Below are 14,119 nucleotides of genomic sequence, written 5' to 3'. Positions count from 1 at the left end.
CGGTTTCCATGTTTGTTTTCCATGACCGCGATCCCCAGCGAATAACACACGCAGCCAGACGTGATTCATCAACCGGGGAACAGCACATGCAGAAACTAACCAACAGCAACAGATGTAGCTCATATCTCAAAACAGAGAATTAAACTCCGGGCGTCTGTCCTGCTGGCTGCTCCATTGGCCAATACGCATCCATGCCGTGATGGCATCATAATGCAGCGAACAGCAGCTGTATTGTAACCTACAAAGTGCGTGTTTGTGTGTGTGTGTGGCATCATCCCAGACCTGAAGACGACAGCCTCATCATCTTCAGCACTCGTCCCATGGCATTCACATCAATATTGAAATGTCATCTGCACCAGTGTAAAAAACAAAAAGACTGAAGTATCAGATAGATTAAAATCCAATCTGTGTTGGTGTTCACTACATGTAACTGCTTTTGCCTTGGAAAAAAACTTAAAATAGGTTTCTTTTAAATCTTAAAACTATATAAAAATACATACGTAGAGTAATAGTAGGGGGAAAAATTAGGCAGTGCAATTAGAGTATGCTGTCATTATTAATATTCTAATAGATAATAATTATTTATTCATTTTAGTTTAGGTTATAACATAAATTTATTAATAATTTAAATAAATAACTATATAGAGTATATATATATATATATATATATATATATATATATATAATTCAGTAGAAAGTTCTGTTGTATGTTTTTAAATCCCACCATGGGCTGGCCCCTGAGTTTATTTCTGAGCTAATTATTACACAACGTTTTTATTTGACAGTTCCACGAGAAAATCAAACACGGACAGTCACAAAATCCTTTTAGTATGAGGAACTACTTTCTTCTGCCATTCATACACATTTGCAGCTGACCGTCCGAACAGCAGAAACCTGCTACTTCACACACACTTTACTCTAGAGCTAGTATTTGAATGATTCTCTAGCGTAATGTCTAAGGTTATGACAAAACAAGTGATTTTGCTCACATTTTAAGATTTAGTCTAGATACATTTCCTAGTATTTCTCTGTTGCAATCAGGATATCACAATAATTAACCCTGAAAATGCCAAAACAAAGCAAACACTACGAGAAACACTATGGTATAAATACAGCACTACAACATACAAAAGAGAGATCAACTTGGGATGTCACTTACCTGCCTTATAATGATTTGATCAGCTCTAGTTTAAAATTGCATTGAGTTTTTCAATTCTCAGGGCTTATCACGTGGTCTCTGTCAACCGTCTTTGCTCTGCTCAGTAAGAAAGATTGATGCCAGTGTGATGTCCAAAATAATAAATATTTAAAATAAGCACTAACCTCAAAAATAAACTGCATAGCTGCAATCTAAACAACTACACTCTCACCTTAAAAAGCCTCAAAAGTACATTATGTTGTCCAACAGCTGCAATATTTGTTAAACTGTAGTGAGTAACTGATATGCTGTCACTCTATGAGGGCGGAGTAATACAGAAGTGTGAGGAGGCTATATCAAGTGCTGTTATTACTGGAATATTGCACGGTTATCAGCCAATCAGATTCGAGAACTGTTGTTTAATAATAAATAAAGGCTTTTGTTGTGCTCTTTTGATACTTTGCCTAAATGATACTTGCCATTGTATATAACGCCTAATAATTGTATAGAAGCCTATGAAACGTATGCAAAATCTTTACAAATCTTTTCTTCTAATAATTTGCCCAAAACCATGAGGCACTATACTGTATACATTTGCTAGGCATTCTATCCAATATTAATTCCTAATCTTATCATTTAAATTTAATTTAACAAGATATTATCCATTTGCTCATTTTCTTTTCGGCTTAAACCCTTTATTAATCCGGGGTCGCCACAGCGGAATGAACCGCCAACTTATCAGTACATTTTTATGCAGCAGATGCCCTTCCAGCCACAACCCATCTCTGGGAAACATCCACACACACACTTATTTAAACTCATACACTACAGACACTTTAGCCTACCCAATTCACCTGAACCGGATGTCTTTGGACTGTGGGGGAAACCAGGAAACCCACACAAACACAGGGAGAACATGCAAACTCCACACAGAAACGCCAACTGACCCAGCCGAGGCTTGAACCAGCGACCTTCTTGCTGTGAGGCGACAGCACTACCTACTGCATCGCCCCATAAGATAATATAATATTTTTTATTCTCCATTTTTTTTCCACATGATATTCTCATTTAACTGCAAAGTACATACATTACATTACATCACATTTATTTACATACTGCACATTATATTTTCAAGTACTGTATGTTGTTTATATAATAAATATTCTTTTAATATTCCAGATAGCACAAGAAAACTAATCTTTTACCATTCAGCAAATGGTACTGTATGAGCAGAAGTACTGTTTGGTTGTGTTTTACCTTATTTTTATTTATTTATATTTGACTATTGCTGGACCATTGAGCATTGCCCTCTAGTAGTGCCAAACATTGTTTCTCCTGATACCATACCTTCCTACTCCACATTAATAAAGAAGTGCTGGAGTTGTCAGAAGTTTACCCAGACGCAGTTGGGTTAACGTGGAGGGGAGGTCATGTTTGTTCTGTTCAGAAGACCCTGGCTGAAGCCCAGCGGAGCCACTGACTGTGCTCACGGATGTTTTTTGGCTCTTTCCTTGTGCAGCTCTGAATCCTTCAGCTCTGGCACAGCAAACCCACCATTTGGGTTTTTCCTGCCGGCCAAACCTCCCAGTCTGCCACCCCATGGGCTTAAAACCAACATGCAGGCTTGGGCATTGCCATAGTTTGGGGCTGTTTGAACACTAGTTGGAATTATAAGTAGAGCGAGTTATAAACATGCTGGAATTCAATTTTGGCAGTTTGTCTCTCGGGTATAAAATTAATCACAATTAAATGCATGTTATTTGTAGTATTTTCAGTGAAAACCTCTGAGGAAGTGTAAATGGATAGTTCCCTCCATTTTTTTTTTTTATATTCACATAGTTCCTGCAGAATGTTGTAAACCAGCTACGTTAGGTAAAGTTACTTAAAATATATACAAAATTTAAATAGTATATATATAATAAATATTACATATATATTATATATAATACAATAAATAAACAGTCACTTTTACATTAAATAAATGTGTTATTTTTGATGAAGTAACAATTCCTAAAGTAATGCTATTGGTCTTTATTATTATTATTTTTTTTTTATTATCATTATTATTATTATTATTAATAATATTAATACTAATGTTATTACGTCAAGTGTGAGAAAATTATAAACAAATAGATAAATAAATAAATAAATAAATAAATAAATAAATAAATAAATAAATAAATAAATAAATAAACATCAACTATTTATTTATAAATGGTTAATTATTGAATATTCATGTATAAACTGTGGTTTAAGAAATCACAGTAAGTTAGGAATTTATTTTACTTTTATTATTATTATTATTATTATTATTATTATTATTATTATTATAATTATTATTATCTGTCAAGGTTGAGTAAATTTTAAACAAACAAATAAATAAATAAATAAATGAATAAATAAATAAATAATCGAATATACATGTTTAAAATGGTTTTAAAAATGTTCTATTATTATTATTATTATTATTATTATTATTATTATTATTATTATTAGTATTATATTTAGTCAAGGGTGAGTACATTATAAATAAATAAATATAAACTATTAACCTATAGATGGTATATAATTAAATATACATTCAAAAAGTGGTTTTATTAATAAAAAAACTGTTAAAATTCATTTATTATTAATATTATTAATACTACTACTACTACTACTAATATTAATAATAATAATAATAATAAGCATAAGCATAATAATAATAATAATAAGCATAATAATAATAATAATAATAATAACTCAAGGGAGAGTAAATAAATAAATAAAAAAACAAAAAATTATAAATTATAAATTGATGAATATTTATGTTGAAAAAACATGAAAAAAAGTTAAGATTTTTTTATTTTTTTATTTTATTTTTTTATGAATGTTCTGAGTAAAAGACCATTTACTCCATCTGGGGAAAAGAATACTTAAAATATTATACTTATGTATAATTTTTGTAATTTGGTGTTATTTTTACTGAAAGTATACATAATCACAGGAGTGTACTTTTCAAGGTTCACACGTTAATAATAAATTTTTTCCATTATTGCACGGAAATTCTTACAAATAGCCTCTTTAACTGATATTACGGCCCTTCAATTTCATCCCACGCACAAGCATGAATGCAGCTTTACAGCTCTTGTTAAGCCTGGGGAAGATTTAAGAGGCTCGTAAGGGGCGGAGCTCCATAAATATTCTTTATCATAATAGTTGCATTCCCCTATATTGACTTGAGGAAATGAGATTTAGATTAATAGGAAAGATGTGTTGCTTGTCATAACAAACCACAGCTGTGATGGATCATAACAGGAATGGAAATGCATGAGTCCGTAATGAAAGACGCGCGTAGTTAACGTTCAGATATAAGCCAGTTACTTAAAAGAACGCGGTAATCATCCTCTGAGGTTCTTGTAATAAACAAGCTATTTAAAGTTGAATGGAATTATCCCGTAGTCAATCTTCTGATCTGATTACAAAGCAGCTGCTTCAAAAAAACAACAATAATTTACATGCTACGATGAGAAAGAAAGCTCTGGTAGATGTATAGCCGGAGACTGCAGCTGTAATTGCCCATAAATATAAAGTTTTGCCACATATTCGATATCCTCAGAGCAATTACGGACAGAGGCGACGCACGCTCCGCCGTCTGCCCTGATATGAATATTTGGAAGCACAGGTGTGTCTGTGCAGATTTAGCAGACTGTGCTTTAAGCTGCTTATGTTAACAACATGAAACGGTGCTTCTCAAGCACACTAGCTAGGCCAATTACAAGCGCTCACCCTCCTTATTTTAATTTAGTCAAGAGGGAGACTGTTATCGTTTAAACGACACTCTATCGGGGCTCACAGATGGCATGAGTTAGTTGCAGAGGTAATGAATCGTGCGCTCAATCCCACAGAGCAGGTGAATAGGGAAGTTTTGGCAGCGTTCTACCGGCGCCGGCTGCTACTGAGATGTAAAATCTGGCTTTGTAAAGCGATGCTTCTCTACAGCGATGGGGTTAACTGGCATTGAATATTCTCCCTTAGTGAAATATTTACCCTAGTGTCAGGCTGTGACACCCATTCTCTGTTGGCTTTGGTTTGTACAAATGTTTCCCGTCACGGTTGCCAACACGGAACCACAAACTAGACCGAGCAAGTGACATGGAGATACATTACATTGTCAGAATGGGAAAAAATAAGTATGCTCGCGTTTACATAAACAAATGGTTCCGTCTGGGAAGCAATTGCTTTATTTATTTGTTGGTTTAAGATCTGATTGCTTTTGGGTCTGTTTAAAGCCTGTGCACAACTCCTTCTAGTCATAGTTTCGACTAAAATCTGACACAATTACAAGTGAACATGGAAATGATAATGCATCCCTGATGATTTGTAAATGGATCACTAGGAAGCTCAAGCTAATTGCAGGTGGAAACCAATGCTAATGGTACAGTATTTGAGGTGTTATTTTGCTATCCAGAAAAAGGGCTGACATCCATTAGTCACTATTCTTTAACCAGGCTGCATTTCTAACTTGGTATCCAGGCAAGGAACACGCTGAAGCAAGCAGTGGTATCTCACTTCACTGATTTGTCATATAACATCATTGTAATTTCCTCAAACAAAGCGGCCTTGGAGACGCTGGCTGCCACAGAAAGGTGTTTTTCTTTCTTTCTGTGGGTCTCCAAGCACATACATTCAGGCAGCTATCATGCCTCATTGATGACTATGATAGAAGGAGATGGATTAGACACCGGGTCTTCCTGATATCGCCATGGTAACCTCCAAATTGGGTCCTACTTTCTTTTGATGGCATACGTCTGGCAGGGCCTCATAATGATGGCTTTCGCTTCCATTAAAGAAAAAAAGTTAGGCTTAGAAAGGGTTAACGTGTTTCTCGACTTGTGGATCACCCATTATCAAATGAGCTAGAATACATACAGCAGTACCACAGAAGGGGACAAAATGTGATCGCTTGAGGTAAAAACTAGACCTCAGACTGAGAGTAAAGCTTTGAATTTATAACTTAAGTGCCACTACCAAGGTTTCATCTAGTAACTTGAATCATTAAAATGATGTAACAAAGTCAAAGACTATAGAATAAACAAGTCATGTCACTCGTATTGTTTTGAATGGGGAAAAGTGCAACGGTCAATATGGTGAATAAAGCCCCGCCTACTAGTACAGGAGCTAATCATCGATCACTATATAGAGATTAAAGCCCGCCTTCTGGTACAGAAGCCAATCATTAATCGCTTTAGACTGACAATACTCTGAGGGAGGGGCTTGGACCAGACATGAGTTTCTGCAGATTCTTTGTGATTCGGGCGTTTAGAAATGAAACTAAAGACACAGTTGATGTTTAATTTGATTGGTGACTCTATATATGTAATCATAAGCTTGGCAAGCAGTTTTGGAGAATTTGATGTTTACCCATTCAAACAGACTGCCTGAGCATACTGCCCAAGAGGTGTTTCAAAGATGGCCGCCGAGTGAAATTACTTTCCTTAGATGCACTTAGATGCACACGGCAGGTAGCGTCAGAAAGCCGCGTGTGTTATTCCGGTCACAAAATGCGGTGCTATGTTTGCACTCAGTGCAATAGTTAACTTAATTCGATACGAACAAACTGAATAAACAAAGAGCACTGGTCGCTCACTTACCAAATCTGTAGAGACAGGACAATCACCAGCAACTAGAGCCGCGTCTTTATGAAGAGGAGACTAACGTTACAAGCGAATCCGGATTTCAGCGTTTGCAGATAATAACAGCTCTCAGGTAAACAATGTTCCTCCTTAGACACGTAAGTTATTGTTGTCGAGCGTCGCGTACACTGTTAATCCACACGTGATCCAGCTGAGCTCTCACAGAGAGAAAATGAAAACGAAACTTAATGGCAGCAAACTATAAAAGCAACACTTCACGCTTGTTTTGCCAACACAACGTGGCGTCTCTGTGGCGTAAACACGATGACACTAATGAATATTAATTAAGTTGCACAATAGAGCGCGCTGATTGGTTTGAACCAAGCCTTACTCATGCATTAATGCAACACACTGTAAGACGTAATAAGACTCACTCTGGTACAGACGCCCAGTCTGCACGCTGTTATGTCATGACCGTGACGCAGCTTCAAAAATTTGTTTCAAACAGGAAGTACGAATTTGCTTGAAATAACGCAAAAACAACCAATTTACACTGTTTAGTGAAATATAGGTGTCCTAATAGTGTTTTTAGCAGTGTGGGACACATATACGACTATCAACAGCTCAAAAAATGTGTTTTGGTGTTTCGTGACCCTTTAAAAGGACTTTGACAAAGTCGAGCATTAAATCCAAAAGTAAACATCTTTTGGTGGTAGTGGAACAGCATCTAGGGGCAGCACGGTGGCACAGTAGATAGCACAAATGCCTCACAGCAAGAAGGTTGCTCATTCAATCCCTGCCTAGCCACTTAAACTCTGCGGACCCGGTACCGGGTCTGTGATGTCATCGACTTTCGCTTTCAGATTTCAAGGGCTAGCGTTGCACCAGACCCCCGTAAGTGGTGTCGTTTGAAAGTGTAGAATCTATATTTTATGCACATATGCATTACTTTGGTTTTTATCAAACTGTATAAAAGTTATTTACACTTAAATACACAGTATTTTGGATACCCGAGCTACGTATTTTACATTGGTACATTTTCATATTTTTTATATGACACATGTACAAGTTATAGCTCAAATGAAAGCTCTTGCCGGTGCTCATACGGTTCTAGCATTCTTTTTACTGAATTATATTCATATGCCAAACAGTTGTTGAATGAATTGTGGTGTTTCCATGGCGCAGAAATGTAAACAATACATCCATGATCAATAAGCAGCCCCAGATAGCACAGACAGCTGTCATCTCTCACCTTATGCTGTGCCCTTCAGGGCCATTTTCCTCTGTTTTTGAGGTGATGTGCATAAGTAATGCTTTTACATGTCTGACGTGCTCCAAACACAGTGAATTATGTTTGATCAAACAAAAGAATAGAGAAATATGTAAACATGAATCGGTCTCTGTGGCTTTTACAGCACCTCTCATCAATTGGAATACAATAACTTTTGCATAGATTATGGTAGAGACCTTTTTCTTTTTTCCTATAAATTACAGACATGTGCAGGAACCACCAAAATTAATTACAGCACGCTAGACCACACACAACCTAAAAGGTACACTTTCAAATTTGAGTTTATAAAAAAAATACAAAAAGCCCCTCTATTTCAGGTGTTTATTATAACACAGACGACATATACAGTTATTTTTAACACTTTTAATAGTGTTTTATGAAAATTGAAAGGGTTTTCTTTAAAATGATACCAAATTTTTTGCATTTACACCTCTGCATGTGGATTTGGGAAGCTTTTAAATTTGGGTAGGCAAAATCCAGGAAATCCCCAAATAGAAGCAGAGTTTAAGTGGCTAGGTCAGTGAGCATTTCTGTGTGGAGTTTGCATGATCTCCTCGTGTTGGTGTTGGTTTCCTCCCGGTGCTCCGGTTTCCCCCACAAGTCCAAGAACATGTGGTATAGCTGAATTGAGTAAGCTAAATCCTATGGTGTGAGAATGAGTGTGTATGGATGTTTCCCAGTGATCATCCACTGTGTTTAACATATGCTGGATAAGTTAAGGTGGTTCTTTCTGCTGTGGTAACCCCTGATTGATAAAGACACAAAGCCAAAAAGAAAATGAAATGAGGAACAGCATCTATCCTGGCTCCTTGTGATCAAGAAATACCTACCAACTACTTCTTAGCAACCTACTCTGAAAAGATGTATCATTGTTCTTCTCTATCTACTGTTTACAGGTGGGCAAAAGGAGGAAGTGTGATAAAGGAAGTGTCAGGAGACACTTACGAGGTCATAGTGGACCACTCGTTCTTCACGGAGCCAGTTTCCTGTGAAGTCACTAACCCACTAGGCAGCACCAACATCAGTCGAAATGTGGATGTCTACTGTGAGTTCTTTTTGTTTGTTCATATTTTAAGGTATCAAGGTAATTATTCATAGTTCAAGGTGTGGAACCTATAATTGCCGACCCTTGTTCCTAAAGGACCATCACTGCATTCAATTCAGAAGGTCTTATACCAATGTTCTGATCCAGGGGTGCTCAACCGTGTTCCTGCAGAGTTTAGCTCCAACCCTGATCAAACACAAGTTAACCAACTAAGTAGGATCAAAAGAAGCACTTGAAGACAAGTGTGTTTTATCTAGGAACTCTGCAGGAACAGGGTTGGGCACTCTTGCCATAATGCATTGGGTTTACTCACTAGTCTGACAGCTGAAGGGAGTAGGGAATAGGCATGAGCCCTTCAGAATGGAACACATTGTGACACCAAACAACCTCCCAGTGCAAAGGACCATGGGGACCAAAGTTTTCATCAGTTGTATCCTTTGAAATTCTTTATTTCGAAGGAGGTCTTTGCCGTGGCCAGTTTGTAAATGGCACCTAAAAACTGTGGCAATTATTTCCTTCAGTGGAATGCATAGCATGTTTAAATAAGGAATGCCCAATCCTGCTCCTCAAGAACGTGCTGCACATTTAAATCCAACCAGCTACAACAAACAAAGAGTTGTGTTTAAATATAGTAAAAGTGGGCAAACAGGAAAAGGTTTGGACACCAATGGTTTAACTATAAAATCTTAAGTTTGTCAAATTAAAGTTGAATTTAAATTCTACAAAAACATGACTGATTGCCAGCAGAATTGACAACCAGGGCATCTCCATAAAGTTGAGCCAAACCACCTTGCAGCCCAAGAGGTTACTCACTGAATCCAAGCAGGGCTGGTCAGATTCTGGTTAGTAGCTGGATGGGAGACCACATGGGAAAACTTGGTTGCTGTTGGAAGTGAGGCCAGCAGGGGACACTCAACCCACGGTCCTAACACCCCAGTAAAGTGAAGGGGACACTATACTGTCAGTCTTTTGGATGAGACGTTAAAACAAAGTCCTGACTCTCTGTGGTCATTAAAAATCCCATGACACTTCTCGTAAAGAGTAGGGGTGTAACCTTGGTGTCCTGGCCAAGTTACCTTCACTGGCCCTTACCCATCATGGCCTCCCAGTGATTCCCCATCCACCGAATTGGCTCTATCATTGTCTCACTACTCCCCCTAAAGCTGGTGTGTGGTGAGTGCCGTTGTCCTGTGGCTGCTGTCGCATCATCCATGTGGTTGTAGTGTCGAGAGACCCCCTCTCATAAATTGTGAAGCGCTTTGGGTGTATGGCCATACACGATAAATGCGCTATATAAATACACAATACATTGAATAAAGTTCTCATGTCATCAACATTGAATTACATCAAGCTTCAGAAAGCTAAGTTTAAGATCTTGTCTGTTCTTTCTAGTTGGACCTCGGATGGCTGCAGAACCCCAGTCGTTGCAGGTCGACCTCGGATCAGATGCTGTGTTTAACTGTGCCTGGACAGGAAACCCTTCTTTAACTATTGTATGGATGAAAAGAGGCTCTGGAGTGGTAAGTTGCTGGACATTGTTATTAGACACCATCCAAACTGATAATCCAGCATAATTTGTCCTCCTAGCAAAAAGCTAGAACTAGCGGACCATCATATTCACAATGTTCTCAAGCAAAACTGAGGGCGTAGCTCAGCAGTCCCACCTTTAATACTGTGGACCACCAAACGGATGCCCTTTCTTGTCTCAGCATCCAAAATATCCCTTTTGGCAGTGACAGAAGTAGGAAGCACACAGTTGTCTTACACTAGTTAGGGTTATTTTTTCAAATCAGCTTCAAAAATAGTACAAAATAGACAACAAATTCCCTTTGTATAAAACAAAAAAGAGCAGATCAATCACACATGAAAAAAAATCACTAGCTTTTGATTTCGGCTTTCATCCGTTAATTTCAAACTTCGATATGATATTCTTGGTAAAATTCCTTTGATCTATTAATACATTGCCTTCTATTTATCAAAAGATCAGAAGGAGAATCACAAAATTCCATCCTTTCAAGGACAACATGTTTACATTCATGGATGTGCCCTGATGGCAAACATCAGGGTTTTCAATTTTCCTTGCAATCTTATTGCTCTCAGACCAATAGTGCCTTAGTTTGGGGTACATCCATATGCTGGCCCAGACTTGGGGGAAATTCTGCCCCACTGATACCAAGTGCTCTCATTTCTTTTCCTATCACCAACTATCACCAACCATCTCCCATGTTCACACGCCCTCCTCATCTGGCCCAAATTGGATTTTAATAATTGAGAAGAAGGCCCTCTCCCAAGCTTAGCTGCCCATTCAAGAGTCCTGATTCGTTTTGACTCTGCCCATCTCTCTTTGCACTCCTTTTTTTTAATGTTTTGATCTTTGACCTTTGACTACAGGTGCTGAGCAACGAAAACATCCTGACGCTGAAATCTGTCAGGCAAGAGGATGCTGGGAAATATGTGTGCCGTGCAGTTGTGCCTCGCGTTGGAGCGGCTGAGAAAGAAGTCTCTCTCACCGTAAACGGTACGTCTGACACTCTTCTACAAGATACGTGGCTAATGAGTTTGTCTAGCACATATAAGGGCTGTCACTTTATGTTTGAAGGTTGCAAACATCCCCAGGTGGAACGTGTGTAAATGAAAAAAAAAAGGTGATTATCCAGGTGACATCTGTATGAATTAGACCTGTTTTGGCATTCATGTTGACTCCGAGACAGAAGTTTGATGTTTACTCGCGGGTCTGCTGTTTCTCTTGGCTAATGCTGATTATATTCAGTAGGAATTGCAAGAGGAGCGGTTTCTTAGGCTGCGACAGGCTAATGAACACAGGAGAATAGCGGGAGACTGGCTACTCTCAGATAAATGACTTCATTACGGCCACTTGATATTCAGGCGGCATGCATTAGCCACACGACAGCTTTCATTCGCAAAATCCAGCACGTCTTTTAAAAGCTCCTTTCTCTCCGAAACCTATTTGCCATGGGCTACGACTTTGACGTGAGTGGAAAATAAGAGAAGTTCAGCCAAAGTGACAATTGTGTTTGCACTGAATGATTCCTCGGCGAATTTGGATTCACTAATGCAGTTTGGGGGCTGCGGAATGAAAGAAAATCAATAAGGAACTGTTATGACTGATAGCATTAATATGCAAAGTCAGACATTCCATTCTAGGCCTACAGAGAACTCGGGAATTACAGAAATTATAGACGACATCCACCTTCATCAAGTACGTTCTGTTCTTTATTAGGACGGTAAAGGTTAAGTCTACTTTGCATGTACTCTTGACTCCTAAAGAGTTTGGGATTTTCTGGAATCCCAGATAAATAAAGTCATGTTTCTTGAAGTAGAAATATCTATAGCGATATATGAAAGATCCGGCACGGTGGCACTGTCGCCTGGCAGTAAGAAGGTTGCTGGTTCGAGTCCCAGCTGGGCTAGTTGGCATTCCTGTGTGGAGTTTGCATGTTCTCGCCGTGAATTCGGTGACTTGAATAAGATAAGTTGTCCGTAGTGTATAAGTGTATAAGTGTGTGTGAATGAGTGTGTATGGGTGTTTCCCAGTACCAGGTTGAATGGGCCTCCGCTGTGCAAAAACATATGCTCTATATATAATAGTTGACAGCTTATTCTGCTGTGGTGACCAGTGGCGAATTTAGGCCTGAGGAATATGGGTGATCGCCCAGGGTGACATCTGGCTGGGGGCGGCACGGGGAGATGGTGCAAAATAAAAAATAAAAAGAAACCTGCCCCAGTAAAAGCTTTGAGATGCGATCTACTTTAAGAGTTCACACTTAGCTGATGATTGATTATAAAGCTTGTTTGGCATGCTGTCCCGGGAGAGAGCCCTGAGCTCATGAGGTCCTCGAGCCCAGGGCTCCCTCCCGTTGCAAGGTGGGAGAGGAGTTTGAGCTCAGGTAGATCTCGAGAACTCCCCTGCTGTAGTAACCACTGAACAGTAAAGGATTGCTCTTGGAGATAACTACATACTATAAGCATATCTATGGTGCCAATTTGGATTAGTCAATTAACTTAATTTGCATGTTTTTGGACGGTGGGAGGAAACCGGGGAACCCGGGGGAAACCCACATGAGCATGGGGAGAAAGTGCAAACTCCACACAGAAATGTCTGCTGGTTTGGTAAAGCCCGGAACCAGAGACATTCTTGCTGTGAGGCCACCGTGTCACCCATCTAGGAAGAAGGAGGAGTAGGGTTGGAAGGAGGGACTCTTCAAAACGAAGGTAGCAGTGGAATGAAACCCAGGGTATTTATAGTAGTTTAGGAGTCATCTGATTGGAGCATAGTGAATTGGATAATGCAGATCCAGCCGCTAGCAATCATAAGCATGTGATCCTCTCGAAATTAGTTTATACAAAAACTTTACTTCATGCAAGTGTATTAATTTAAAGTGGTAGTCCCACAACAAAACTGTTAGGGGCCATTCACATTTGCCGTCTTTTGCAAGCGAAAGTTTGTTATTGTCTATGTGCAACCGAAACAACGCTGGTGAAAACAAACTGATGCATCATTGCAGAAAACCATTTCTGCGCGCCTCACATACACTTCTCCTGCTCTCGGTGTAAATCCCAGTTGTTTACATACATGATGAAAAAATATGCACCGCTTGTGCACTGTGAAACCAGAGTAACAGCTTTTTAGAGTATTGCGACAAAATCTCACGGCAATTTGTAACTTTTTGATTTAGTGGCTTGTTTGTATGAATTCTTTTGATCTAATTCGTACAATTTAGTACGATTTGCTCATCACCCAATGACGGTTGGGGTTAGGGAGGGGGTTGGGTGCCGGCCTCCTTTTTAAAATCTTACATTTTACGAATGAACTCATACAAATTCGTACGAATTAGCCACTAAACTGACAAAACGTAAAATACTTACGTTTCCTCGTGAGATCAGGCTGAGTATTGCCTGTTTCACAAGTGTGAGCAGCGTTTTTTCGGCATCCGTGTTAACAGATTAGAGCTTTCATTCCGGCGTGAGCGCCGCCGAAGGAGGAGTGCCGCGATAGTTTTGACGCTGGG

At 38.9% G+C, this 14,119-nt stretch overlaps 1 protein-coding gene and 2 long non-coding RNA genes across 13 annotated transcripts in view; 1 reads left to right on the top strand and 2 right to left on the bottom strand.

Annotated features, from left to right (window-relative positions):
• LOC137488231 (uncharacterized) overlaps positions 1-14,119 on the bottom strand; it is a 235,286-nt gene that overhangs the window by 39,923 nt on the left and 181,244 nt on the right. The window lies entirely within an intron of this gene.
• The window catches only part of kirrel3b (kirre like nephrin family adhesion molecule 3b), a 361,509-nt gene that overhangs the window by 304,494 nt on the left and 42,896 nt on the right, over positions 1-14,119 (top strand). For all 10 annotated transcript variants that reach the window (XM_087293547.1, XM_087293545.1, XM_087293544.1 and 7 more), the window contains exons 7-9: positions 8,941-9,089; positions 10,482-10,609; positions 11,481-11,607. In XM_087293547.1, the coding sequence (XP_087149673.1) occupies positions 8,941-9,089; positions 10,482-10,609; positions 11,481-11,607 (404 nt within the window). The remainder of the gene's footprint in view (positions 1-8,940; positions 9,090-10,481; positions 10,610-11,480; positions 11,608-14,119) is intronic.
• LOC147839828 (uncharacterized) lies at positions 3,950-13,689 on the bottom strand. The gene is made up of 3 exons (XR_015515447.1): positions 10,778-13,689; positions 7,407-10,727; positions 3,950-6,614 (listed from the first exon to the last, which is right to left on the bottom strand). It is a non-coding gene; the product is annotated as an uncharacterized LOC147839828 (long non-coding RNA).

The sequence above is a fragment of the Danio rerio genome, chromosome 18 (assembly GCF_052040795.2).
Source record: "Danio rerio strain M-AB ecotype USA chromosome 18, GRCz13ab, whole genome shotgun sequence".
Taxonomy (NCBI): Eukaryota; Metazoa; Chordata; class Actinopteri; order Cypriniformes; family Danionidae; genus Danio; species Danio rerio.
The sequence above is the reverse complement of the archived record's forward strand: the minus strand, read 5'-3'. Positions and strand labels throughout refer to the sequence as shown.